At 42.9% G+C, this 26,358-nt stretch overlaps 1 protein-coding gene across 1 annotated transcript in view; it reads left to right on the forward strand.

Annotated features, from left to right (window-relative positions):
• Window positions 1–4,710: 4,710 nt before the first annotated feature.
• YWHAZ (tyrosine 3-monooxygenase/tryptophan 5-monooxygenase activation protein zeta) overlaps window positions 4,711–26,358 on the forward strand; it is a 38,818-nt gene continuing 17,170 nt past the window's right edge. The window contains 4 exon segments of the mRNA XM_017859456.1: window positions 4,711–4,825; window positions 5,053–5,265; window positions 9,206–9,358; window positions 9,361–9,509. Coding sequence (XP_017714945.1) covers window positions 9,217–9,358; window positions 9,361–9,509 — 291 coding nt within the window. The 5' untranslated portion in view covers window positions 4,711–4,825; window positions 5,053–5,265; window positions 9,206–9,216.

Below are 26,358 nucleotides of genomic sequence, written 5' to 3' on the forward strand. Positions count from 1 at the left end.
TAGGACACCATCTGAAGAGTCTAAGGAAAAGTGGGTATCTGAAAATGATTATAGGAAAATAAGAAAACTTTAGAAAATGTCTGTTTGTGATCTTAAAAAGGTGTGAGAACATATGGTATCTATCAAAGAGTGACCTATATGTTAAGGATGTAAGGAAACAAAAAATTTAACTGCAAAATTTAACATGCAATGAAGAAAGCAAAATTGCCTCTGGTGATAACCACATCAGTAATCTGTAAGATGAGTGAGTTTTTGTAGGGAACCTTAAACTCTCCATGAATAGTTGGTACTAATAGCTCAATTTCTTTCTTTTTTTTTTTTTTTTTGAGGCGGAGTCTCGCTCTGTTGCCCAGGCTGGAGTGCAGTGGCGTGATCTCAGCTCACTGCAAGCTCCACCTCCTGGGTTCCCGCCATTCTCCTGCCTCAGCCTCCGGAGTAGCTGGGACTACAGGTGCCCGCCACCATGCCCGGCTAATTTTTTTGTATTTTTGGTAGAGACGGGGTTTCACCGTGTTAGCCTGGATGGTCTGGATCTCCTGACCTCGTGATCCGCCCGCCTCGGCCTCCCAAAATGCTGGGATTATAGGCGTGAGCCACCGTGCCCTGCCAGCTTAGATTTTAAAGCATAATTTGCTTACCTCCCCTCACCGTGCTGCACTGTAACTGTATTTGGTGTGTCCCTGCCCCTAGACCGTGAGCTCCTTTAGGGAAGATCCATGACTTATCCAACTTTATCACCAGCAACTAGCATGGTCTCCGACCAGTGAGTCCACATTAAATGCTTCATGACATGTATGAAGTAAGACCTCACAGTCAGCATGGCTTGCTTTCTTTTCTTTTTTTTCTAAAGAGACAGGGTCTTGGCCAGGCACGGTGGCTCACGCCTGTAATTCCAGCACTTTGGGAGGCCGAGGTGGGCGGATCACGAGGTCAGGAGATTGAGATCATCCTGGCTAACAGGGTAAAACCCAGTCTCTACTAAAAATACAAAAAATTAGCCGGGTGTGGTGGGACACACCTGTAATCCTAGCTACTCCGGAGGCTGAGGCAGGACAATCGCTTGAACTCGAGAGGCGCAGGTAGCAGTGAGCTGAGAACGCGCCACTGCACTCCAGCCTAGGTGACAGAGCGAGACTCCATTCTGAAAAAAAAAAAAAGAGAGAGAGACAGGGTCTCACTATGTTGCCCAGGCTGGAGTGCAGTGTGGCTATACATAGGCATGATCCCACTAAGAATCAGCACAGGAGTTTGGATCTGTCCCATTTCTGACCTGCACAAGTTTACTCCTCCTTAGGCAACCTGGGGTTCTTCCACTCCCAGGGGGTCATTATGTTGATGCTAAACGTTGGCATAGCACACTACAGCCCAGAACTCCTGGGCCCAAGTGATCCTCCAACAGCATGGCCTTCTTGTTTTTTAAAAGCAGGATGCAAAAAAAACCCAGTCTGTCACCAAAGTACCATAGAACACAGGGCTAGAGTCTGCAGTGTAGGAATCGAGTTAATAGGTATGGGTTTAAAATACTTTTTTTTTTTTTTTTTAACAAAACAAGGCTAATATAGTAGAAGATGGTATCAAATAAAGTAAAAAGTAGTGAGACTATTAAATTGATTTAGAATTAAGTGAGGAAATATTACTTCTCTAGGATCATCCTAGAAGTCAACAGAATAGTTGAGAATACTTACATTTTCTTTTTTTTTTTCTTTTGAGACAGGGTGTCAGTCTGTCACCCAGGCTCAAGTGATCGATCCTCCCGCCTCAGGCCCCGAAGTAGCTGGATTTACAGGCACACACACCTGGCTAATTTTGCGTATTTTTTGTATTGACAGGGTTTCACCACGTTGCCCAGGCTGGCCTCCTCCTCCTGGGCTCAAGTGATCCATCCGCCTCAGCCTCCCAAAGACCTGGGATTACAAGCGTGAGCCACTGCACTTGCCCTGTATTTCTTTCAACTGCCTTTTATCGAAAGATCAGTTTCCCTTTTCTTACTCTCATTTTTCCTCCCCTTTTCTTTCATTAAAAAAAAAAAAATCCTTCCCATATTTTAGATTTGCCAATTACTTTCACAGACATTACAGTGCTGTTTTAACAGATAAAACTCTCAATTGTGGTGGCCTAAAAATAGAAGTTGTCCCTCAGTAAACTCCAAAATGATTGGAGAAGGCTTTCATAGGCTTCCAGGGACCCAGGCTGTCTTCATTTTATGACCTCACCCGCCTCTAAGGCCTGGGAATCCTCTCTGTTCAGCCAGAAAAACAGGGATGGAATGAACATTCAAACAGGGAGACTTTTATGGGCCAAGCCTGCAATGGAGCACATTGCAGGTATGGCCTACGGTCATACCCTGTTAGCTAGCACTCAGTAACATCGCCACATGTAATTGCAAAGGGGAATGGGCAATGGAGTCTAACTGTGGCTGCAGGAGGAGAAAAATGGGTTTGGTGAATAGCTAGCTTGTCTCTGCCACTAACTGCAGATTATTTCAACAACAGATATGGATCATCTGGTGTACTACATGTAGGTAGCCCTTTCCTTACTTTCTCATGAAATCATTGCAACAACCTAATGGGATTGAAAATTAGCATGTCCAATTCAGAAACCTAAGGTCACACAGTTCCAAATGACAAACCAAGATTTAGTCCCTGTTCTGCTGCAAAACCTTCTGCATTATGCTGCATTTCTCCAAATAAAACACGGTGAAGTAAAATTATAGCCTGACAGCATTGTGATTACACTTAAAATATCATATAACTGCTACATCATCAATAGTGTCCATCCGTGGAGATGTTTTCCCAAGTGGAGTGATGGACTTGTGCTAATTTACTTGAACTCTTGTCCCATTTTAGTATTTCATTTTTGAGACAGGGTCTCGCTTTGTTGCCCAGGCTGTAGTGCAGTGGCACAATCACAGCTAACTGCAGCCTCTACCTTCTGGGCTCAAATGATCCTCCCACCTCAGCCTCCCCAGTAGCTGGGACCACAGGCCCATGCCACCATGCCCAGCTACTTTTTGTAGAGAAGGGGTTTTGCCATGTTGCCCAGACTGGTCTTGAATCCCTGGACTCAAGCCATCTGCCTCCCTCAGCCTCCCAAAGTGCTGAGATAACAAGAGTGAACCACTGTGCCTGGCCTTTTTCTCATTTTAATGTATAGCATTACATATTGATGTATAGCTCTGATGAGATCATTGCAGTCCCCTATAGAGGAATGAATCAATATTTACTCTCATCACTCATGTCTCATTAGCACTGAGAAACACAAATAGGCATTTCTACTTCTAAAAGATATTTTAAAAATGTGGTTTTTTTCTGTTACTGAAGTTTCCTAAAATCAAAAGAAGAAAATAGTTTCATTTTATCTTTACAATCTTTTGAACACTAGAGATATCCATCAGATATATCCATTTACAAATGAACAATAGCTAGGTTACTCTGTGTAAGAAATATACGTATGTGTATATGTTTAATCCTCAGCATCACCTAATGAGTTAAGTGTTTTTGTTGCCAGTATTTTATTGCCATGGCTATCAAAGCACATAGAGGTTAACCAACTTGAGTGAGGTAAGAGTTGCTCATTGAAGAAAATAAAACAGGTCAGGTTATTAGTGAAAGTCTCCAGCAACGTTCCCAGGGTTCATAGGTTCTATTTATTCTGCTCTGTATGCCATAGGTTATTCCTTATTTCTTAAAAGATCTTTTCCTCAGGACTTTCATAACATCCCCTGTTCCTTTCTTGCAGCTTCATTATATCTTTATTGTGCAGACACGTTGACTTGAGTATGTAAAACCTAACAGTGCCTATTGTTGCGCTAAAAAATGCCTTGCTATTAAAGCATGAGGCAAAAGCCTAACTTAGCTCTTTCTTTCCTAAAGTAAACGCACAATTTATAGAGAAACCCCTTAACTTCCTCTAAAACAAAAAGCATGCATGCTACATAGACATATATTTGAGACATTAAAGAAACATGAATTTCCATTTTAAAAAACGTTTAACTTAGTATCCTCTGTCAAATTTCTGGTGCCTACTACAAAACTGGAAAAAACTGTAAAAAAAAAAAAAAGCTTTTGAAATATTAGTCATTTTAAGTGAGTCACGCCCTAAAAGAATTTACCTGGGAGTCAAAGCTAGTTGACCCTAACATCTCGGAAATAAAACTCCAATTTGTTCATCCATTTAACCTACCATGAGTTTGTGATTTGGCAGCTTGTGAAAAACAGCAACAAAAAACCCACTGAAATGGAACTGGTCACTGGAAACTCTCTTTCTGGTCTGTACTATCTAAATGGCAGCTGTCATGTCAGGCAAAAAGTAATTTGTAGAGCAGCTTTGTGGTCCACTGTATTATGTAGGAAAGACAATGTACTGGAAGAGCGAGGACTCAGTCATTTCGTGTCTACTACTGAGAAACTAAATTCTGTAGAGAACATGAGGCTAAATGAAGCTCAATAAAGATACGTTGGAAGAATCAATGAGGAGTTTACACAAGGGTAAAATAAAGAGTTCCAAGCGCTCTCATTGCTAACCGTACATTCTCTCTGACTGTTGCAAGTGGTTTTGCAGGTCATCCAAGCCCTAATCTTTTCTTAGCCCGAACACATTTAAAGAGGAAAGGGGCAGCGCACTGTGAATGTTTCTCTCTGAACTTCCTTAAGTCAACTGGGCGGAGGCCCTACCCGTTCAGGCACCTGCAATTTCCGCCCTTCTCCTTCCCCTTCTTCCGGGCTACCGTCCCCGCTCATCACCCGGCCTGTGGTCCACTCCCACCGCCAGCTGGAACCCTGGGGACTACGACGTCCCTCAAACCTTGCTTCTAGGAGACAAAAAGGTAATGATCGTCATGTGTTAAGTCACTGCAGTATGAGGTCTTCACGTGAAAGCTTTATTTGGGTAGGAAAACCTAGCCTACGAGAAATGGGTCCGTGCAGGCATGCCTGACTGCCTTGCCTGTCTCCGGGTCAAGGCTGCCAGGACCAGCTCCAGCTCTCCGCCGGAGAAGGTTGTCCTTTCCCCTCGGAACTCTCGCTTCCCTAAAGCGGACGCGCCTCCTTCCAGGCCTCACCTCCCGCCGGCTCCGCCCGGCCCGGCCCGGCCCACCTCGTCCCCACCTCGGCGCCCACCCATTGTCCCCTCGGGCAGTCACCGAGCGCAGATCCCGAGCTCTCGATTGGAACGCCTCCCCATCACTCAGCCACACTCAGGGGCTGGACGCCTCACTCCCGTTTCCGAGCCATAAAAGGTCTAGGGCCGCTTCCCCCAAGCCAGCAGGTAAAGCCACGGCGGCGGGAGGAAGGCCGGGAGGGGCCGCGCGCCCGGGTCGGCCCCACCGGGCAAGGGGAGCTGCGGGCGGGCGGGGGGAGCGCACCACACACAACCCTCCCTTGCCGTGCGACCGCGCCCTGCCCCCGCCCCAGGGCCCCCGCCCCGCAAGTCTTGATCACAATGCTGGAGCCGCCGAGCCACCCTCGTCACCCTGCCCGGGGACGGCCCTGGGGCAGTTACTACCGCGAACCACGGAGGGCGGGGCGGGGCGGGCCGGGCCTCGGGGAGAGGTGGGGGGATGTGAAAGGTCCCGGATGTTGCTGAACGAGAGCCCCTTCCAGAGAGAGTGACTGGGGCAAGCGCAGACGGCCTGAGCGAAAGCTAAGGTGGGGGTAGAGAGAGAGCGCTTTCCCACAGGCTGAGAGGAAGAGTGGACCGGCGGAGGCTGCAGGGGAGAGGGAGAGAGAGGGCGTCGGGGACCCAAGGGAAGGCGAGGAGTCGGGGGGTTTGCGGGAAAAGAAAAAAAAGCTTCCTGCCTAGGTGCACTCGGGACAAGCGTAGAGGAGCTGGGAGCCGAGCGGGGTGGGAGAAGTGGCGGCTGCGGGCGAGCACGCACGCGCCTCCGCTCGCCCTGCAGCGCGGGCGGGCAAGACGCGCGCCGGGGAGCGGCGGTTGCGCGGGGCCCAGATCGCTGTGGGCACCAATCAACGGTTGCCATAGCAGCGTTTGACGTCATCGTGCGTGTGGTGCCCCTGCTGCCGGGGCTGGTGATTGGAGGAAACCCCGTGTCTGCGGAGCGGCTGTAGCCTGTGAGCAGCGAGATCCAGGGACAGAGTCTCAGCCTCGCCGCTGCTGCCGCCGCCGCCCAGAGACTGCTGAGCCCCTGTCCGTCCGCCGCCACCACCCACTCCGGACACAGGTGAGGAACCCGGCCGCCGCCGCGCCCCGCTCCTTCCTGTCCCAGGCCAGCCTTCCGAACGCGTGGAAGCCGTCCTCGCTCCGTCCCCTCATCCCCACTCGTCCCGCGGTGGCGGCGCCGGGCTGAGGCGGAGTCTCCTCAGCGGACACGGGCGGCGGCTCCTCTTCCGCTGAGCTCGGGCGGGCGGCTAGCGGCCGCCTCCGACTCCTTGCTTCCGCATCGACGCCCCGGCGCCGATCGGTGCTCGCTCCCCCGTCCTGCTCCCGGGGGTGGGGAGGGCGCCTACACGCGAGATCCCCGGGGATCTCCCTGTCGCTGTCTCCCGAAGGTGGACGAGGCATGGCCGGGGCGCCGCCGGCTGCGATCCGTCCCCACCCTTGTCTCTGCGGGCTCCCACCCCCTCCCTCGTCGCCCTTCTCGCTTCCGCCCGAGATAATGACTTGGCGGCGGCGGCGGGCATCGCAGTGGCGCAGGTGAGGCCGCCCCCTCTTCTCTCCCTCGGCCGCCCCTCCTTCCCCTCCCCGCTCCCCTCCCCTCGCGCAGCCGCAGCCCTCTGCGCTGGGCGCTGCGGCGCGGGACCTTGGCCCTCCCCCACCCCCGGAGGGTGGCGCGGCGGGGAGGGCGGGGCCTCGGGGACCCAGGAGCGAGGAAAAGGCCTGGCCGAGAGCGGCCGGAGCGCCAGGCCCGGCACGGCGCGCCCGCCAGGTAGACCTTGGGTGAGGCTTGCGCGCCGGCGCGAGCGGGGAGCAACTGCGGGGGTGAGGTTTTGGGGTGGGGCTCGCCTGGGACCTAGAGCTGAATTTCGTGGGCTCCGGGGTGGGAGGAAGGACTTGAATTTTCCTGGTGGGGGTGGGGATGGGTCTGACTTTTTTTGCTCCTTTCGAACGGGCGGGGAAGTGCGGACGGGGCTGCGAGTCCAGGTGGGGTAGAGAGCGGGGTGGGAAGCCCGCCGTCGGCTTCCGTGCGTGTTGGACTATAGAACTGGAGGTTCCCTGCGCTCGGTTTGGAGACGCATATCCTGCTTTGGGGGCGGGTGACCCTGAGCATAGCCGCTGGTGGCCCGCTCGGCTGGGTGTGGCTCTCGTCCCCTCCCCCACCTGCAGCTGTCGGTCCCTTAGAGACGCTGTACACGGGCATCGGCGCTGATCGGTGGCGGGGAAGGCGCTGGGTGGGAGAGCGGGGTGTGTCCGTGGCGGGGCTGGTAGTGGTTCCGCTTCTGCGGGCGGCTGTGGCGTCTCTGCCCCGGGGGGGGGGGGGGGCCCCCCCCCCCCCCCCCCCCCCGCGGCGCGGCTTGGGCGGGGGCGCGGGCTGCTCCTCCCTCTGGCTCCGGTCGGAGGAGGGGGGAATTAACACTCTGCAGTAGGTTGGGCTCCCTGACACAGATCCGCCATGACAAAGGAGAGTCGGGGACTTGAGCTGAGGCTCCGACTTGGGCGGAGCCTGGAGGGGGGTGGTTGCGGATAAGCGGACCGGAGGATTTTCACTTTCAAGTCCGGGTCTGCCGGTTTTCGTTTCACCGTAGCCGACGTCTCAAGTCAGGTAAGGGTTAAATGGGTGCGGTGAGTCCTGCCCGCAGTGTAGAGGCGAGGCCTTGGAGCACTCGTTACTGTGTGAGAAACCTTATCCACTTCCTCTTGTACCGAAGTGATTGGGTAGAGAATCCTTTGTACTGGTTTAAATCATTTTTCATTAGAAGCAGAATTAACCAGAGACTGTTTCTGAGATCCTAAGGGAAAAATTAGTAATTTAGACACCTGAGGAAAATAATGCCGTCATAGTTTACGTATTGAGCTAGTACTTTGTATCCAAAGTGGCTAAATAATTTGTTTAAAATGTGGGGACCTGTTCTCTCAGTTAAAAAAATATTGTGAGATTTCCCTGGGAAGGCAAAAGATGATTAATATTCGGGAGTCAGCTTCCAAGGTGAACTCTTCCGTTCACCTAATTTAAAAGTGCACTTCATTCAGGGTGTATGTTTTTCTCTAAAGTCATTTTTTTCCTGTGGTATCGCTGTGTGGATTAGTATCTTTGTGCTCTTTGCCAACTTGCATAAGGATATCTTTCCAGAAAAATGTAGCTGAGGTAAATAGAAAAGGTCTAGGAAACTAAAATGCGAGGGAAAGAGAATTAGGTGGATAGTCATGGTGAAGAACAGCTTGAGTGATAACACCCAATTACAATATGACGGCTAGACGCAAAATGCAGCACTTTTACATTTCAACTGGAGCAATGACATTGGAAACACTTGTAAATTAAATACTTCCAACATGATATATTCTAGTACTCACAGTAAGAGTTGAAGTGCCATGACTTGTGGATATTTTTAAAGCATGTGGACATATAACAAGATAAGGAGTTGAGGCATTAGGGTCAGATATTGATCCTTTGTGGTGGATTTATACTCAAAATATCTGAAAACAAAGAGTTTGGTCATTCCTCCCCACAAATTGTTATGCTATTATTGGCTAGCAAATGTTGCAGAGATCTAGTAGGTTTGGGGTGGGGGTAACACTAAAACTAAAATTTAATCACTCCTGACGAGAGTATTATGAAAGTAAAAAGACATGAGTTAAACACAAGAATTGTGATTCTGGAAATACGATAGAAATCCAGATGTTCTCTGTAAACAATGCTTTTACTATGGAAGAAAAGCTGCTTAATTTCAGATCACTTAGTGGTATTGGAAATGAGTTGAGATTTTGGTCAAGTAAGATTAGGGGTAAGTTTTTGAGGCAGCTTTTGGAAGTAATTTTGACCTTATGTGAAATCTGTATCTTCGGAACAAATTTTAGTTTTGCTACACTGATGTGTTAATAGCTGAAAGTTTACCTCTGATGCTGAGTATGCTAAATTTTTTTTCCTTTTCTCACTATCCTTTTGTGAGGCTGTATTTTAATTCGTCATGTGAACAGTCTTCCACAGGCAGTTAGATTTCAGGTTTAAAAAACTCATTTACCACAGGTATAATTTTGAGTCTGTTTATTTTGATGGGAAAAATTTTAAATACTCCTTTTTTCACCCCTGCAGAACATCCAGTCATGGATAAAAATGAGCTGGTTCAGAAGGCCAAACTGGCCGAGCAGGCTGAGCGATATGATGACATGGCAGCCTGCATGAAGTCTGTAACTGAGCAAGGAGCTGAATTATCCAATGAGGAGAGGAATCTTCTCTCAGTTGCTTATAAAATGTTGTAGGAGCCCGTAGGTCATCTTGGAGGGTCGTTTCAAGTATTGAACAAAAGACGGAAGGTGCTGAGAAAAAACAGCAGATGGCTCGAGAATACAGAGAGAAAATTGAAACGGAGCTAAGAGATATCTGCAATGATGTACTGGTGAGAATCAATTCAGTCTGGCTTCATTATACTGTAAGGTTCCTATGAGTATCAGTTACATTACTCTCAACGTTTTCTTCAGTTTTTTTTTTCCTTCTAAACATTGTGTGTTCAAATTTAAAAGTCTTCATGGTGTCATAACTAAAAAGATGTTAAGAAAATTACAGATACGTGTATGTAAAGTAATTGTAATGATGATTATGAAACAGTTCAGTTTTAAAAATAACAGACTTTAGTATTGTATTGTGTATTAATTGAAAAGATAAACTAATAGTATTACTGCTTTACTTATGGTTAGAACATTTGTGGTAGCTCTGTAGCTGGTTATCTTAAATGTACATCTATGGATAAAGGAATTTTACATATTTTATGTAAGAGAGATGTAATAGGATACTCACTGTAGAAATAGTACTCTTCTCAGGATTAGCCGCTATAATGTTAGTGTAATGAGTCAGCCATGCAGAAAACTCTGGCGTCACGACTATGAAACCTGTTCCTGCATTGAATACTTGAAAATAAATTTTGAACACTCACAACCATGATGAAAGGTTATGAATAACTCATGCTTGATTTTTCCAGTTTGAATCGAGTATTTTAAGTATTCAGTACTTACTGTGTTGAAGCACTGCGCTTAAAATAATTAAACTACATTTTGGTTAATTTTAATCTGTCATACAAAGTAGGGCTTTTTGATCAAGAGTAGTTTAAATTTGAGGATAAACTAGTAGAAAATCCAAGCTGGCAGTTTTTGGAATAATATTTAAAGTGATTTAATTAAATGGTTACACTTAACCAGTATGGCCAGACTCTGATAATACAAAGAGGGGCAGTAGCATCTCGATTTTTCTGGACAGGTTACTGAATGTGGGACTCAGTATGGAAATCCAGGTGTGTTACTTACTATATGAACCTTATTTATATGGAAGAAGTACTGTAATGAGCAATAGGATAATGTCTGATGTGGTTGTAGGTTTGGGGTTTTTGTTACAGTTGTGATGATACTATCATTTCTCTACACTTGTATTTACTAATGGAATAGCATCAGTTCCTAAACTGTATTTTTCTCAAATGATACTTGACACTGTCTTTTAAAATAATAGTGATTTTTTAAAACATGCTTATTTGGGTTCACAATCACAAACTCAGTGAGACATCTGTCTTGGGGCATTTTTTTTTTTGTTCTTATTGAAATCTTTACAATGATAGCTGTTACTTGTATCTAAGTTGAAAAAAGGAATGTCTTTTATTGAGGCCAAGTGACAAATACCTATCTTGTGATTTTGCTAAGGTAATAAGAATATTTAAATTTTGAAAATGTGATTTTTTTTCTATAATAAAAAATGTATTGGGTTTTTTTTTTTTCCTTGCTCTCCTTACTAATATCTGTGTAAGTGTAACTCAGTTTTGTTCAGTCTGGTGTTAACACTTGATCAAAAAGTTTTTATTTGGGCTTCAAAGGATGTGTTACAAGTTAACATTTCCCTTAAGACAAAAGTCAATTTTAGGAATAAAAAGGAATGTGACATTTACCTTTTAATAACATGCTTATTTGCAATACCAGGTAGGTATGTGCATGTTTTCCATATACGAAGTATAAAAGTTCCTATCATTGTGAGTCTTCTCCTGGGAAAAGACTTGTAGCAGGTTTGTTTTTTTGTGTTTGTTTTGAGACTGAGTTTTGCTCTTGTTGCCCAGGCTTGAGTGCAATGGCATGATCTCAGCTCACTGCAACCTCAGCCTCCCGTGTTCAAGCAATTCTTCTGCCTTGACCTCCCCAGTAGTTGGAATTACAGGGCATGCGCCACCATGCCCAGCTAATTTTTGTATTTTTAGTAGAGATGGGGTTTCACCTTTTCGGCCAGGCTGGTAACCAGGTCAGGTCTAACTCCTGACCTCAGGTGATCCACTCACCTCGGCCCCCCAAAGTGCTGGGATTACAGGGGTGAGCCACCGCGTCTGGCCCAACTTGTAGCAATTTTGACTATGCTTCCTCTTGGTTTCCTTATCAAGAAAAATTTTTTGCATAGAACCAGTAGATGAGGATGACAAGATAATCTCTTAATATTAATAGCTTCTTGTTGTTACGATTATTAAGGAGTTTGATTCTGGTCCCTACCCACATCGTTACCCTCTAGAATAGCACTGGCTTCTTAAAAAGTCTAAATGGTATTTACACTTTGAAAGTTTGGATGAATGAGAGTTTTCTTTACTATACAAGTGGGTTCGAAGAGAATTCTAAACAAGCTTTGGCTTCCAGCCTTAGTCTTTTTAAGAGTAAGACTTGGTGATCTTTGCATACTCAGAACGTGTAGTAGATGCTCAAATATTTGTTAAACAAGCAGAAAGGCTTCTTTTGAGAAAGGATAGAATTAGGTCAGCAGCACTGCAAAATTTCCCTGGCTTTTTCTTTTTCTGCTTGGGAAAATTTGATATTTACAGATAATAGGCTTCTTTTCCTACCATCTTTTCAAATAGGTTACATCGACTCTGGAAACATTGCATAAAATTCCTTTTCCCCTTTTTAGTGAAATGGAAGAATAAAGTGTAGCAGAACTGGTATTTCTACTAGAGAAAGTTTTTGAATCATTGTTACTTAATGATTAGTAAAATTATTTTAAATTATATTTTGAGATCTTACATGATAAATCAATTATAATTTTTTATTACTCCAGCCTTTTCTGGTTTTGAGATATATATATGTATATACACACACACACATATATATATTTTAATTTGAGAAAATAAGCAGGTAATCTCTTTGCAGAATTGATGGTATTAGCTGGTGGCATTACTGATAACCAGATTTTTTATATTGAGTACCTATTTTATAATAGCTATGAAAATATACTCTTCCTACAAAAAGCAGCTAATCTCCAAAGTTCTGAGTTTTTCTAAAGAACTTTTTAGTAACCCATTCTGGTTACATGTATTTATCAATTGTTTAACCATTTAATAAGCAAAGAGCTTGGACCATGTTGCTTATTGCAAGAGTTAATAGAGCATTACCGTGGGAAGTGGTCACTGGCATGTTCTTCACAATGTGGACTTTTCATTATGTAAAAGAACTTCGGGTTCTTCTCTTCCATGTGTTAATTTGAAACTGCAATATGTGAACTAATGCAATCTGCCTTTCCTGCCAGATGCTTAGACAGAAACTCTCTTGGTAGTTGGGGAGGGACTCAACACTAGTACCTCTTTAAACCTGAAAGATGGCAGCCAAAATTGGGTAGTTTTATCTTGCACTTGATGAAATGAATACCAAGGAAATACAGTCTAGGAAGTCTATTTCAAACTCAAAGAAGTATGTGGAGGTGAATAATGGAGCTCAAGATGCTGAATCAAACTAGTTTTACCATTTAATAGATGCATAGCCTGAGGAAATCACTCAGTCCCTCTGAGAAAACTAAGCTCAGTTAAATAGGAATAATTCTCATCCCCCAGGGTTGTGGGGAATGAAAGGTAAGGCACCTTGACTACCTTTTGTGTCCTGTTTATCTTAGCTTTTCAGTTCTATTTAAAAGTGTGGGCCAGGCGCGGTGGCTCAAGCCTGTAATCCCAGCACTTTGGGAGGCCGAGACGGGCGAATCACCAGGTCAGGAGATCGAGACCATCCTGGCTAACACGGTGAAACCCCGTCTCTACTGAAAAATACAAAAAACTAGCCGGGCGAGGTGGCGGGCGCCTGTACTCGGGAGGCTGAGGCAGGAGAATGGCGTGAACCCGGGAGGCGGAGCTTGCAGTGAGCTGAGATCCGGCCACTGCACTCCAGCCTGGGCGACAGAGCCAGACTCCGTCTCAAAAAAAATAAAATAATAAAATAAAAATAAAAAAGTGTGAGCCTGCCTGTAATAGTGCAGGGGTCTCTTAACTCACAGTCCATGAATGGAATTTAGAAGATGGAAGAAGCCTTTAAGATTGTGCATTTTTCTGGGGCGGAAGGTCCATGCCAACCATCAGATTTTCAAAGATTTCATTTCAAAATTTAAAATCCACTGCTATAGGCAAAGAATGACTTTATAGGAAGTCTACGACAGGAAGCAGTGTAAAATTGTGTCTAACATTCATAACAGTTGGCAACTGCAGTTCAGTTCATCTTAATAGTGATTCAGTTAACTTGACTGAGTTCTATTTTATTGCTGCTCTACGTTTTTATTTGCTCAGAGCAATTTTAAGTTGTGGTTATGGGGCACTGATTTTTATCTCCAGCCCACAGAACTACCATTAAACAGAAATAAGATAAGAAAGCAAGTAGTTTTTGGGTCCCTTGTAGTCTGAATATATTATTACGTGCCTGGGGCTTTAAAACTGCTATATAGTTTTAAGATGAAAATCACCATTGGAAAATAAGGCCTTCTCCAAAGAACTCTGTAGTGTTATATCTATTGTTACTATTTTGTTTTATTAAGATATACTGTATATTTACATGTCTTTGTGGTTTTGGTATGTTTCGAAATATAAAGAATTCAAGTTCTGTGGTCCCAGGAAGGAAGAAATAGGACAGTGTGTGTTTTTTTTTTTTTTTGAAACGGAGTCTCGCTCTTATCGCCCAGTCTGGAGTGTAGTGGCGTGATCTCGGCTCACGGCAAGCTCCGCCTCCCGGGCTCACGCCATTCTCCTGCCTCAGCTTCCCGAGTAGCTGGGACTACAGGTGCCCGCCACCACACCTGCTAATTGTATTGTATTTTTAGTAGAGGCGGGGTTTCACCCTATTAGCCAGGATGGTCTTGATCTGACCACGTCATCCGCCCACCTCGGGCTCCCAAAGTGCTGGGATTACAGGCGTGAGCGATTGCACCTGGTCTGTACAGTGTCTTTGGTAATAAAGTTCATTCTTTTTAAATGCGAAGTGCCACACCCAATGACATATTTGTACAAATACAAAAAGTCTGAGGTATATGAAGTGGAAATGATGAAAATAAAGGGAATGGAAAGGTAGAGGCCTTTGCTGTTCGATGGGAAGGGAAACTAGCTCTGCCTTTATAATACTGAATTAAATGTCATTGGAGTTATGGATTAATTTCACAAATTTTTGATTCCAAAATAAGTTACTCTTGGCATATTTATATTGAAGTGTGTGTGTGAGAGAGAATTTTTAAGTCAAAATGACGGGTGTTCTGATATCAAGTAAGTTTTAAAACTTAGCATACAGTTTATTGAAATTCTAATAAGTTTCTTAGAATTTTTTGTAGGATTCTGGTTCCCTATTGTGATTTCATCCTAGTTCCCATAGCTTTTGCTTTACTCTGACAGTTTTACACAGAGAATAAACACTGCTCAAGGTTTTAGGGGCCTTAGAACTGCTGTCAGTTTCTGTATACTCAAAGCCAGTGTTCCTCTTCCTTTTGAAACTGCCTGTCCTTTATAACTACCCAATTTTAGTATGTTTTCTAGACTTAATCACGTGACATGCTGGACTCAACTTTGACTTAATTTTCAGATTACAAGCTGTTGATGTTTCCCATATCATTGGTTCCCTATCTTTTACATTCATGCTGAATTGTATAGTTCCCAGGGTTATACTTGGAAAAGTGTACATTGCCAAATAGGAAATTGATACTGTAAGGATAAACTTGATGTGCTTTTAATGGACAAAAGCTAAATTATAAACATCTTTTTACTGCTGCTTGTGGTCATTCACTTGGACTTGTTACTCTTCCTTTTCAGTTCTCTATTGCATATATTTCTTATTCTCATCTTTCTGAAATGCTGATTTCATTCCATCTATTTGCTTGATCCTTGCCAGAATTCCCTGCAAGAGGCTTTTAGCTTTAGTTTGGTCTTCTCACTGTCCCTGATACAAACCATTCATTGCTAATTACCATATTTATGGCCTGAGGGTTTCTGCCATAAAAGAATATCTTTCAGCATCAGAAGATTGGCTCTATTCTCCTTGAAAACATTTGTGTTTTTGTAAAGCACATATCAAAGTATATATGCTTTGATATATTTAGATGGCACAAATTTAAATTTTGGTGTGGGAAGAATGGTGTGCTTGGCCACCATATTAGCAGTTCTCTCTTTTTTATTATGTGTTTTTCTATGTAACCGATCATTCACTTGTTCTCTAGTCAGTAATTCACTGTAATTATGAAAAACTTGTATCTGAAATTTACTGTGCAATAGCAGTTGTTATTGATTTAGTTTTGTTTTCTGGTAAGGTATAATGTGATAGAAGTAGTGTAGTGCAGGATAGAGTTTTACATATTGGCAGATTTCACTAGTTTTTTTTCTATTGCCATTCTTTTCTAATAATGTGGATCTTCAGGCACCAAAGCCATGTGGATGAATATAGCTGACTTGATATCAGTAAGATCATTTTGTGTGACACCTGCCCTTTTGTTTACATTGGATAGGTTATTAAAACGTTTCAGCATGTAAACTCTTACGGATTTCTTTTGACACAATTTGTTGTGAGCATTCCTTTCTCCCCCAAATAAAAATGTGCTTACAGTGGTAACAACAGGTAAAAGAATATAGTTTCAGCCAAGTATTAATCTATAAAATTAAGCAGATCAACAATTAGATGTGCTTAATGGGTTGGCCTGTATGCATGTGTTGAATTTTAAAATCTAAGAAAGATTATTGCATTAAATTTGTAGGGACTGCCCAATTTTTCTTGTATTAGTATTTTATTTGAATTGTTTAATGAGTTGGGAAGTTAGAAATGTTTTTTGTTTTTTGTCATTGTTGTTTTTTGTTGTTTTCTGAGACAAGAGTCTCACCCTGTTGCCCAGGCTGGAGTGCAGTGGCATGATCTCGCCTCACTGCAGCCTCCACCTTCTGGGTTCAAGCGATTCTCCCTCCTCAGCCTCCCAGGTACTTGGGACTACAGGTGTCCACCATGATGCCCGGCTAATTTTTGTATTTTTGGTAGAGACAGGGTTTCACCATGTTGGCCAGGCTGCTCTTGAACTCCTGACCTCAGGTGATCCACCCACCTCAACCTCCCGAAGTGCTGGGATTACAGGCGTGAGCCACCGTACCCGGCCTAGGAATGTTTTTTAGTGGCAGTTAATTTCTAACTTGCAAACAATTTTAGGGATCTAGAGTTTTTTAGAAATTAGCGTTATATCAAGGAACCCAGTGGTATGCAGAATGTTTCTCATCTAAGTGATTAATTACAAATGCTTTTCTGAGAAAGACCTATTTGTTGATCCAAGACTTAATGAACACTCAGCTTATAATTTTTTTGCTCCTTAAAACGTAATAAACATTGTCCAGAGTTTAGAATGACATATTTGGACCACATTCAACCAAGAGAAACTTGATGAAAATATTATTCAAAATACCTACTTAAAATGTGATTCTGTGGAATTGGCAGTTGAGGGTAGTGTTATATAGGTAAGCTGTAGTTCTTGCCTAGAACAGGCGAGTTCTCAATTCATCAATTTGATGAGTCCTTTAGCATTGTGTTTGGAAGATGTTTGGAAATGAGACAACTCAAGCCACCCGCTTTTTGTAAGAGTAACGACTTTTCCTTCACAGTTAGTTGCCTTTTGATTGTTGCCATCTAATGGAGGACTATCATCAGGCTCTTTTTCTTTAATTGGAGCAGAGATAAAACTTTAAACATATCCCTGTGTAACATTTCTAAAAATAAAGGATACTAAAGCGTATACTACTTTACTTAAAGACAGGTGATAAAAGTTAGCATGGGCCATGCAGACTTTTTGAATTTTTGATTCATTGTGTAATTTGGGGTAAGTTTTACTGCATTTTTCTGACTGTTTCCACATCTTCAAAATGGGAATAATACTATGTATCTCTAGGATGTTTTGGGGAAATTGTTGAATTAACACACCCCTGTGGTGGTGTTAAATAGCAAATACACTGCTTTACCTTTTGTACCTCTGATATCACTTTATTGTGGTTTGATTTATAAATTTTGGATTAAATTTAAGAGAACTTTAGAAAACTGAAATTTTTTATTTAGTATTTGACAACTTGCTATTTTATAAGCCCTGTGCTATTACAAAAATAAATCTAAAAGCCCTGCTATTCAGTCTGGAGAGGGAAATAGACATGCACAAATAATACAAGTCAAAGAGGGAAAAGTACTGCAAATTCATTGAACATGGAAAAGCTGGTCTTTAGCCGTTTTTAAAAAGGGGCTGATAAAATATAGTCCCCCTATGTAGTTTATCCATAATACATAGTGTGCACATACAAGCTAAAAGCCCTATGAAAATGAGGCGTTTTAACTACCACAACCACCACCAACAAAAGCATTGTGAGGGAAATACTGGTAAATTGGGCCTTGGTTTGTGAGAAACTTCAGCCCAGGCCTAGATCCTGGGGGAGGGGAGAAGAGGAAAGCCTTCAGTGAGAGTGTCAATAATTTTAAGTTTATACCTAAGTTCTTTTGATACTTGCTAGTGTTTCACTTTTTTTTTTTTTTTTTTGAGACAGAGTCTCACTCTGTCGCTGAGGCTGGAGTGCAGTGGCGTGATCTTGGCTCACTGCAAGCTCCACCTCATCTTGGCTCACTGCAAGCTCCGCCTCCCAGATTCATGCCATTCTCCTGCCTCAGCCTCCCGAGTAGCTGGGACTACAGGCGCCCGCCACCACACTTGGCTAATTATTTTGTATTTTTAGTAGAGACAAGATTTCTGTCTCTACTAATATTTTGCATTTTTAGTGGAGACATCCGTGTTAGCCAGGATGATCTTGATCTCCTCACCTCGTGATCCCCCTACCTTGGCCTCCCAAAGTGCTGGGATTGCAGGCATGAGCCACTGCACCCAGTCTAGTATTTCACTTTGAATCTTTAGGAGCAACATTTCAAAATTTGTTTTCAGATGTTCAGATGTTCTTTTTTTTCCTTTCTGAGATGGAGTTTTCACTCTTGTTGCCCAGGCTAGAGTACAATGGCGTGATCTTGGCTCTCCACAGCCTCCGCCTCCTGGGTCAAGTGATTCTCCTGTCTCAGCCTCCCAAGTAGCTGGGATTGCAGGCATGCGCCGCCACACCCAGCTAATTTTTGTATTTTTAGTAGAGACAGGGTTTCTGCGTGTTGGTAAGGCTGGTCTTGAACTCCTGACCTCAGATCATCCACCCATGTCGGCCTTCCAAAGTGGGATTACAGGTGTGAGCCACCACACCCAACCTCAGATGTTCTTAAAACACTGATTCCTTCTAGGATTATTTTGCTAGCATTCATGATTTGGAGGGAGACAATTCTCTGAACCTGATTTAATTTAGCAGTTTTTTTTTTTTTTTTTTTTTTGAGACGGAGTCTTCGCTCAGTCGCCCAGGCTGGAGTGCAGTGGCGCAATCTCAGCTCACTGCAAGCTCCACCTCTTGGGTTCACGCCATTCTCCTGCCTCAGCCTCCCAAGTAGCTGGGACTACAGGCGCCCGCCGCCACGCCCGGCTAATTTTTTGCATTTTAGTAGAGACGGGTTTCGCCTTGTTAGCCAGGATGGTCTGGATCTCCTGACCTCTCCCGCCTCGGCCTCCTGGGATTACAGGTGTGAGCCACTGCGCCCGGCCAATTTAGCAGTTTTTATTCCTGCTTAGCCCTTTCCCCCAGTTTATTAAAAAAAAAAAAAAAAAGTTTTAGAACAGTCCGGGCTTTCTCTCAGCATTGTTTAGTGCAGGTATCTTTTGGGGTAAATATTAGGGAGCAGCTACTCTTTTAACAGGAATTACATTGAATAATAAAGTTTTAGGCTGGCTTTAACAGTTCTTAAACATCAGGGATAATATACTTTTGGTTTGCCAGATTTCTTGTTGATTAAAAATGCAGATTTGCCATCTATTAATGGAAAATGCGTTAAGTGATTGGGCATAAGCCTGCTTATAAGATGACCTTATTCATAGAACATAAGTTCACAGCCTAAAATCTTATTCTGTTAGGCCACATTGCATAGAAAGGTAAGAATTTAAAGTCAAAATGTCTACAAAGACTTATTTATTGACATCTCCTAATCGTTAGAATTTTTGGTGGAGCACTTTTCTAATTGGTTGGTTGAAAAGGAAATTGCACATCAAAGAATGGAAGCCACTCTGGCCACAAGGGGGAGTAAGAGATTAATTTCCAAATCTCTGGGCCCCTAATGTGTGACAGATTACTGGCTTCTTACATGATTTCTTTTTAAAAGTTTAAGAGAACTAGCAATTATACAAGGCCCAGTGGCTCTACAGAATAAAAATTATAGGAAAATTATCTCTGCACAAGAGAATTGTACAAGACTAGAAATTTGAACTACACTATGCTGAAGAGTTGGAATTAAATTTCCTATTTATGAGGATGTTATTAAAATGACATTTGTGGGGTATTTTGTGAGTTTTATTTTATTTTTTGTCTTTTTTTTTTTTTCCTTTTGTGGAGAACGGGGTCTCGCTGTATTACCCAGGCAGGTCTTGAACTCCTGGGCTCAAGCTATCCTCCCGCCTCTGCCTCCCTGAGAGCTGGGATTATAGGTGTGAGCCACCGCGCCCGGCCAAGTTTTTAAATTGAATAATAGAAACTGGGAGTTTTATATTTATAGATTTGTAGACTCATTGAATTTTAGGGTTTGAAGGGACATCTGATCTAGCCTTTTCATTTTAACAGATCAAGACACTGCAGCTCAGGGGTTCAGCTGTTTACATGAGGTCATACAGTAAGCATTAATATTTGTAGTCCCTTAATGTAGTATCACCTTATTGTAGATTGAAACATAACATTTAATCTGCTATCAAGATACTTGGTTTGTAGGGGAGGATGAGGAATTGTCAGAATAACAAAATTAATGACTTTAATTTCATTAAAACAGTGGAGTGTTTTGTTGTTTGAGATGGAGTTTGACTCTTGTTGTGCAGGCTGGAGTGCAATGGCACAATCTTGGCTCACTGCAACCTCTGCCTCCCGGATTTAAGCGATTCTCCTGCCTCAGCTTCCTGGGATTATAGGCATGCGCCACCACCCCCAGCTAATCTTGTATTTTTAGTAGAGACGGGGTTTCTCCATGTTGGTGGGGCTGGTCTCGAACTCTGGACCTCAGATCATCTGACCTCAGATCATCCACCTGCCTTGGCCTCCCAAAGTGCTGGGATTACCGGCGTGAGTCACTGCACCCGGCCGATTTTTGTTTTAGACTATATTTAGGGTGCTGTACTTACTGAGAATCACTTTTGAGGGCTCTTGTGCCTCAGTTACTTGCTACCTCAACCTTTTAACTTTTGATGTGTGTATGCTTTGTATGAAAGCAGGCATGTCTGTGTCCTAATGTCTCTCTCTTCGTTTGTTGTTTTGGAAGACAGCCATGACAGTACAATCTGAAACAGAGGAATGGGTTATGGAGGCTTGATGATCTTTCTCCCACTCACATATTTGGTGAGATCGTGTCAAAGTTAGCCCAGCTGTGTTCGCAAATTTCAGTTCATAAATGTCTCATTAGAGGTTGATTGTTTTGCTTTGATATTCTGGGGGTATTTGCTATTTGCTAATGACACTTAATGTCTAATTACCTTTGTGCAAATTAAATTTAATACTAGGACCAGTAGGTCAAATACTCTTTTAAGACTAGATGAGAACTTTCTCTCCACCCCACGTATTTTCTTTACAAATGTATCATTGTTTTGTAGTACTTCTCTCCTAAATACAAAAGTAGTATCAGCCACATAAGGAAATTTGAAAAAAAAAAAAAGAGCGTTAAAAGGGTATGAAAAGGGTATCTTTCAGAAATAAAACAATTAAAAGGGACTTCTTTAAAATGTATTAACTTTTCATTTTGAAATAATTTTAGATTTAGAAAGAGGTTGGAAAATACGAAGAGTTTTCATAGCCAGATTGTCCAGATGTTACTAATTCCACTATAATTATTAAAATCAGGAAATTGATAAAAATAAATGATAAACTATTATGTAACCTATAGATCTTAATTTAGCAAATTGTTTTATTGTAGTTTGCTATTTTTGCTCCAGAATTCTATCCAGAATCAGACTTTGCATTTTGCTTACATGTCTCCTTACTCTCCTTTAACATGGATCAGTCTTTTTTTAGTCTTTGCCGCTAATGATTTTGGCACTTTTTTCAAGAGTACTGGCTGGTTATTTTGTAGAATGTCTCTCAGTTTCAGTTTGTCTGGTGATTCTTTTTTTTTGTTTTTTTGTTTGTTTTTTTGAGATAGAGTCTCACTCTGTCCCCCAGGCTAGACTGTAGTGGTGCGCTATCCCAGCTCACTTTGCAACCTCTGCCTGCGAGGTTCAAGCGATTCACCTGCCTCAGCCTCCCCAGTAGCTGGAATTACAGGCACCCGCCACCATGCCCAGCTCATTTTGTATTTTTAGTAGAGACAGGGTTTCACCATGTTGGCCAGGCCAGACTGATCTCAAACTCCTGACCTCAAGTGATCTGGCCGCCTCAACCTCCCAAGGAGTGAGCCACCATGCCCAGCCTGTCTGGTGATTTTTCATGATTAAATTTAGGTTGCGAGTTTTTGGTGAGAATCCCTTGAAGTGATACGTGTCCCCCTTAGTGCATTATATTAGGAGGCGCATGGTGGTGTCCTATTAATTAACCAATTATGTTTAGATAGTGCATTATGCTGTTAGGACTTGTGAAAACACACCCCATGGTGCAAAATGCCCATTGAATTTTTTTTAAAGATATATGCCTTACGATTATTATTGATTATTACTACTTTGTCAAAGGTTACAAACTAAATTATTTTGCCCAAGTGCTTTTTAAATAAGCTGTGTCTGTTTATACGGAATAGGTTGCTTCTTCAAAGGGGAAAATATGATCCCAGCTCCATAACGTGTAATTTTCTTTGGAATTTATTTTCATTAGTTGGCTTCTTGTGTTCTAGTTGGCAAGCCCAGATCACAGCACATAGCACGGTGGTTTGAGTGTATAGTGGCAGGGTGGCTGTTCTTCAGGGCTGAGGTAAATGTACAAATACTTCATGATTGAGTTCTCGTTCATAATTTTGGCGATTGGTCTAAGGACCCTTAGTGTATAAATTTCTCTGATTCCCTTTTCAGAAAAAAAAGTGATCTTGAATTTAAAGAAATGTAAGGGATAGTGTTGGGGTGGGAAATTCATTACATTAGAGGAGATTTCCTGGCTTTGGAGGGGAGATTTTGAAATTAATGCTGTAGTGAAACAAGAAGATGAAGGTGAGGAGGCTGGTCACAGTTTTGTATTTGAAATGCCTGTCATGCCTCTTAGCAGAATTTGTACCATAATCTAGGACCCTTGACCTCTTAACAAGTTTACTCTACATTGCAGCCTCACACTCTCTTCCAGCTCTCTCTGCAGGATTTTTCTTAGGTTCTTCTTTGTTCATTACATAGACACCTGGAGCTTATCCATTAGGAGGTGCTTAGCCTGACCCTATGCTGCTGTTTCTGAAAATATGTGTGTAGTTCAGCACTCACTTGTTATTTTTAAATGAGCCATTTCTTAGGTTTTCAGAAAAGTAGAACATTATTTTATGTCTCACTGCAGAATATTCATTATCGAATGTAGTGTCAATCTCAATAATTTCTATCAGGTTTTGTCTTAATACACTCTTGATGATGAAGACTTTCTGAAAAATCGTTTTTAGGATGCTGAGCTATTAACATATCCTCCAAGATAGTTTTAAAATTTGTTTTATTTAAATGATGAAGCTATTAAAGTTATGCATATATTATTCAGTCAGGGAACTTAATATTTTTGAGTGCTTAAAATGTGTAGAACATGCCTTTAATAGAGCCTCTAAGTAGGTTAAGAGTATGTGTGTATGTGAAAAGTTAAAGGTGCAAAACCATAATTGTTTGTTTTATTTGAGATGGAGTCTCACTCATTGGAGTGCAGTGGCGTGGTCTCGGCTCACTGCAGCCTCCACCTCCTGGGTTCATTCAAGCAATTCTCTTGCCTCAGTCTCTGGAGTAGCTGGGATTACAGTTGTGTGCCACTACACCCAACTTACTTTTGTATTTTTTTTTTTTTTTCAGTAGAGACGGGGTGTCACCCAGGCTGGTAATCTTTATTTTAAATTGTACTTGCTCCACATAAGAATTTAGGTGTTAAGAGCATAGCATGTAGAGGGAAAAAATAAAACTGCTGTAATCATCCTGCCTTCTTGGAGGTAATCTCTGTTAGTCCTTTGTGTATCCTGGGAATTTATGCACAAAGCAAACAATTCTGTCCTTGAAAAATAAGGATCATAGATCATATACTTAGTTTTGTAAATTGTACCCCCCACACACACACTTTGATGTATATCTTATGATTCATATTGACAGGTACCTCCTTATTTTTTTTTTTTTTTTTTTTTTTGGAGACAGAGTCTTGCCCTATTGCCCATGCTGGAGTGCAAATGGCACAACCTCCTCCTCCTGGGTTTAAGAGATTCTCCTGTCTCAGCCTCCCGAGTAGCTGGGATTACAGGTGCCTGCCACCACACCCAGCTTAATTTTTTGTATTTTTAGTAGAGACGGGGTTTCGCCATGTTAGCCAGGCTGGTCTCGAACTCCTGACCTCAGGTGATCCACCCACCTCGGCCTCCCAAAGTATTGGGATTACAGGTGTGAGCCACCGCAGCCAGCCTGTACCTCCTCACTCTTAATGTCTGTGTAGTATTCTGTTATTTGGGTATGTAGCAACTTAGCCAGACCCCCTTTTTTTTTAAAGGAAAAAAAAAAAAGATAGGGTCTCCCTCTGTCACCCAGGCTGGAGTGCAGTGGTTCACTCTGCAGTCGTGACATCCTGTGCTCAAGTGATCTTCCCACCTCGGCCTTCGGAGTAGCTGGGAGTGCAAGTGCACACTACACTAGGCTAAATTTTTTTTTTTTTTTTTTTTTTTGAGACACAGTCTCGCTTTGTTGGCCAGGCTGGAGTGCTTTGGCATAATCTCAGCTCATTGCAACCTCCGCCTCCTGGGTTCAAGTAATTCTCCTGCCTCAAGCCTCCCAAGTAGCTGGGATTACAAGCATGCACCACCATGCCCAGCTAATTTTTTGTGTTTTTAGTAGAGACGGTGTTTCACCATGATGGCCAAGCTGGTTTTGAACTCCTGACCTCAAGTGCTCATCCACCTCGGCCTCTCAAAGTGCTGGGATTACAGGCGTTACCTGTAGGCCCCTGGCCACACTAGGCTAAGTTTTTAAATTATTTTTAGTAGAGACGGGGTCTTGCTATATTGCTTAGGCTGGTTACTAACTCCAGGCCTCCAGCAATCCTCCCAGCTCAGCCTTCCAAAGTGATTGTGGTTAAAGATATAAGCCACCACACCTGGCCGTTAGTCCTTTATTGACAGAAATTAGGATATTTCCCTTTTTTCTCCAGTTAAAAAGCTCTACACTGCACACTATCTGTATAGACAATGTAGATGAAGCTGAATAGCTTTGAAGAATCAGCTTTAGGGAGATCCGTAGCATTAGAGCTAGGTATGGAACGGTATTTAGCACAGATTCTTCTCTTTATTTTTCCAGCTTTATTGAGGTATGATTGGCAAAAAACAAATGTTTGGCCGGGTGCGGTGGCTCAAGCCTGTAATCCCAGCACTATGGGAGGCCGAGACGGGCGGATCACAAGGTCAGGAGATCGAGACCATCCTGGCTAACACGGTGAAACCCCGTCTCTACTAAAAAATACAAAAAACTAGCCGGGTGAGGTGGCGGGCGCCTGTAGTCCCAGCTACTCGGGAGGCTGAGGCAGGAGAATGGCGTGAACCCGGGAGGCGGAGCTTGCAGTGAGCTGAGATCCGGCCACTGCACTCCAGCCTGGGCGACAGAGCAAGACTCCGTCTCAAAAAAACAAAACAAAACAAATGTTTAAGTAAGGTGTACAACATAGCAGAGGTTACTTTAAATCAACAGTTGTTAAATGCCAACCACTGGGCGTCCTCTGGGGAGGTGTCAAGTCACAACTATTTTCTTTCTTCTTTTTTTTTTTTTGAGACAGAGTCTCGCTCTGTTACCCAGGCTGCAGTGCAGTGGCATAGTCTCGGCTCACTGCAACATCCGCCTCCCAGGTTCAAGCGATTCTTCTGCCTCAGCCTCCTGAGTAGCTGGGATTATAGGCGCACATCACCATGCCCAGCTAATTTTTGTGTTTTTAGTAGAGACGGGCTTTCACCATCTTGGCCAGGCTGGTCTTGAGCTCCTGACCTCGTGATCCACCCTCCTTGGCCTCCCAAAGTGCTGGGGTTACAGGCGTGAGCCACCGCGCCCAGCCAGGTCACAACTATTTTCATAGCAAATACTGTTATTACTGATTTTTATCACTTGGTTTGTACCATTTAGCACTGATGCAAACACAAGGGTAGCTCAAACTTACTGGTTCCTTATCACTAATCAAGGCAGTGGTACTATACTGTACTAGTGATTATTGTATTTCTTTACCATTATGCACTCACTGTTTCTTTTAAAAACAAAAAAAGACTGGTTTTTCTTAATGTCCTTAAATCTGAAACATTATTTTATTAATAGCTCTTAAATAGACATCGTTCAGTGTGGCAGAAGGGGAAGTCTAATGGTTGTCTCTAAGAAAAACACTTGTAGTTATTTGAATTGTGAGATAAACTAGCTGCTTTTCTTTTTTTTCATGGAACACTTTTTTCTTGAAAGAACTGCAGGCAGATAAGCTGTGGGTATTCAGACTTAGGTATTTGACAAACATCTTAAATGAATTGAGCCTCTCACTTTAAGGGAAAATGATATTTTTGACAAAGATAAAATTGAAACTTTGGAGCAAAAATGAAAACTTTGGAAAATAATTACCACCTCCATGATCTTAGTTTTCTACTTTTCTATGACTATAAAGGGGTCTTGAGACAAACTTTTAAGCCATAAATTTGAAGTATTGTTACCGTTCAGGGTTTTTTCCTAGAAAATGTACCTATTTATAGAGATATGTACCATATATGTACCAT

The sequence above is a fragment of the Rhinopithecus bieti genome, unplaced genomic scaffold (genome assembly GCF_001698545.2).
Source record: "Rhinopithecus bieti isolate Rb0 unplaced genomic scaffold, ASM169854v2 scaffold_47952, whole genome shotgun sequence".
NCBI classification, from domain to species: Eukaryota; Metazoa; Chordata; class Mammalia; order Primates; family Cercopithecidae; genus Rhinopithecus; species Rhinopithecus bieti.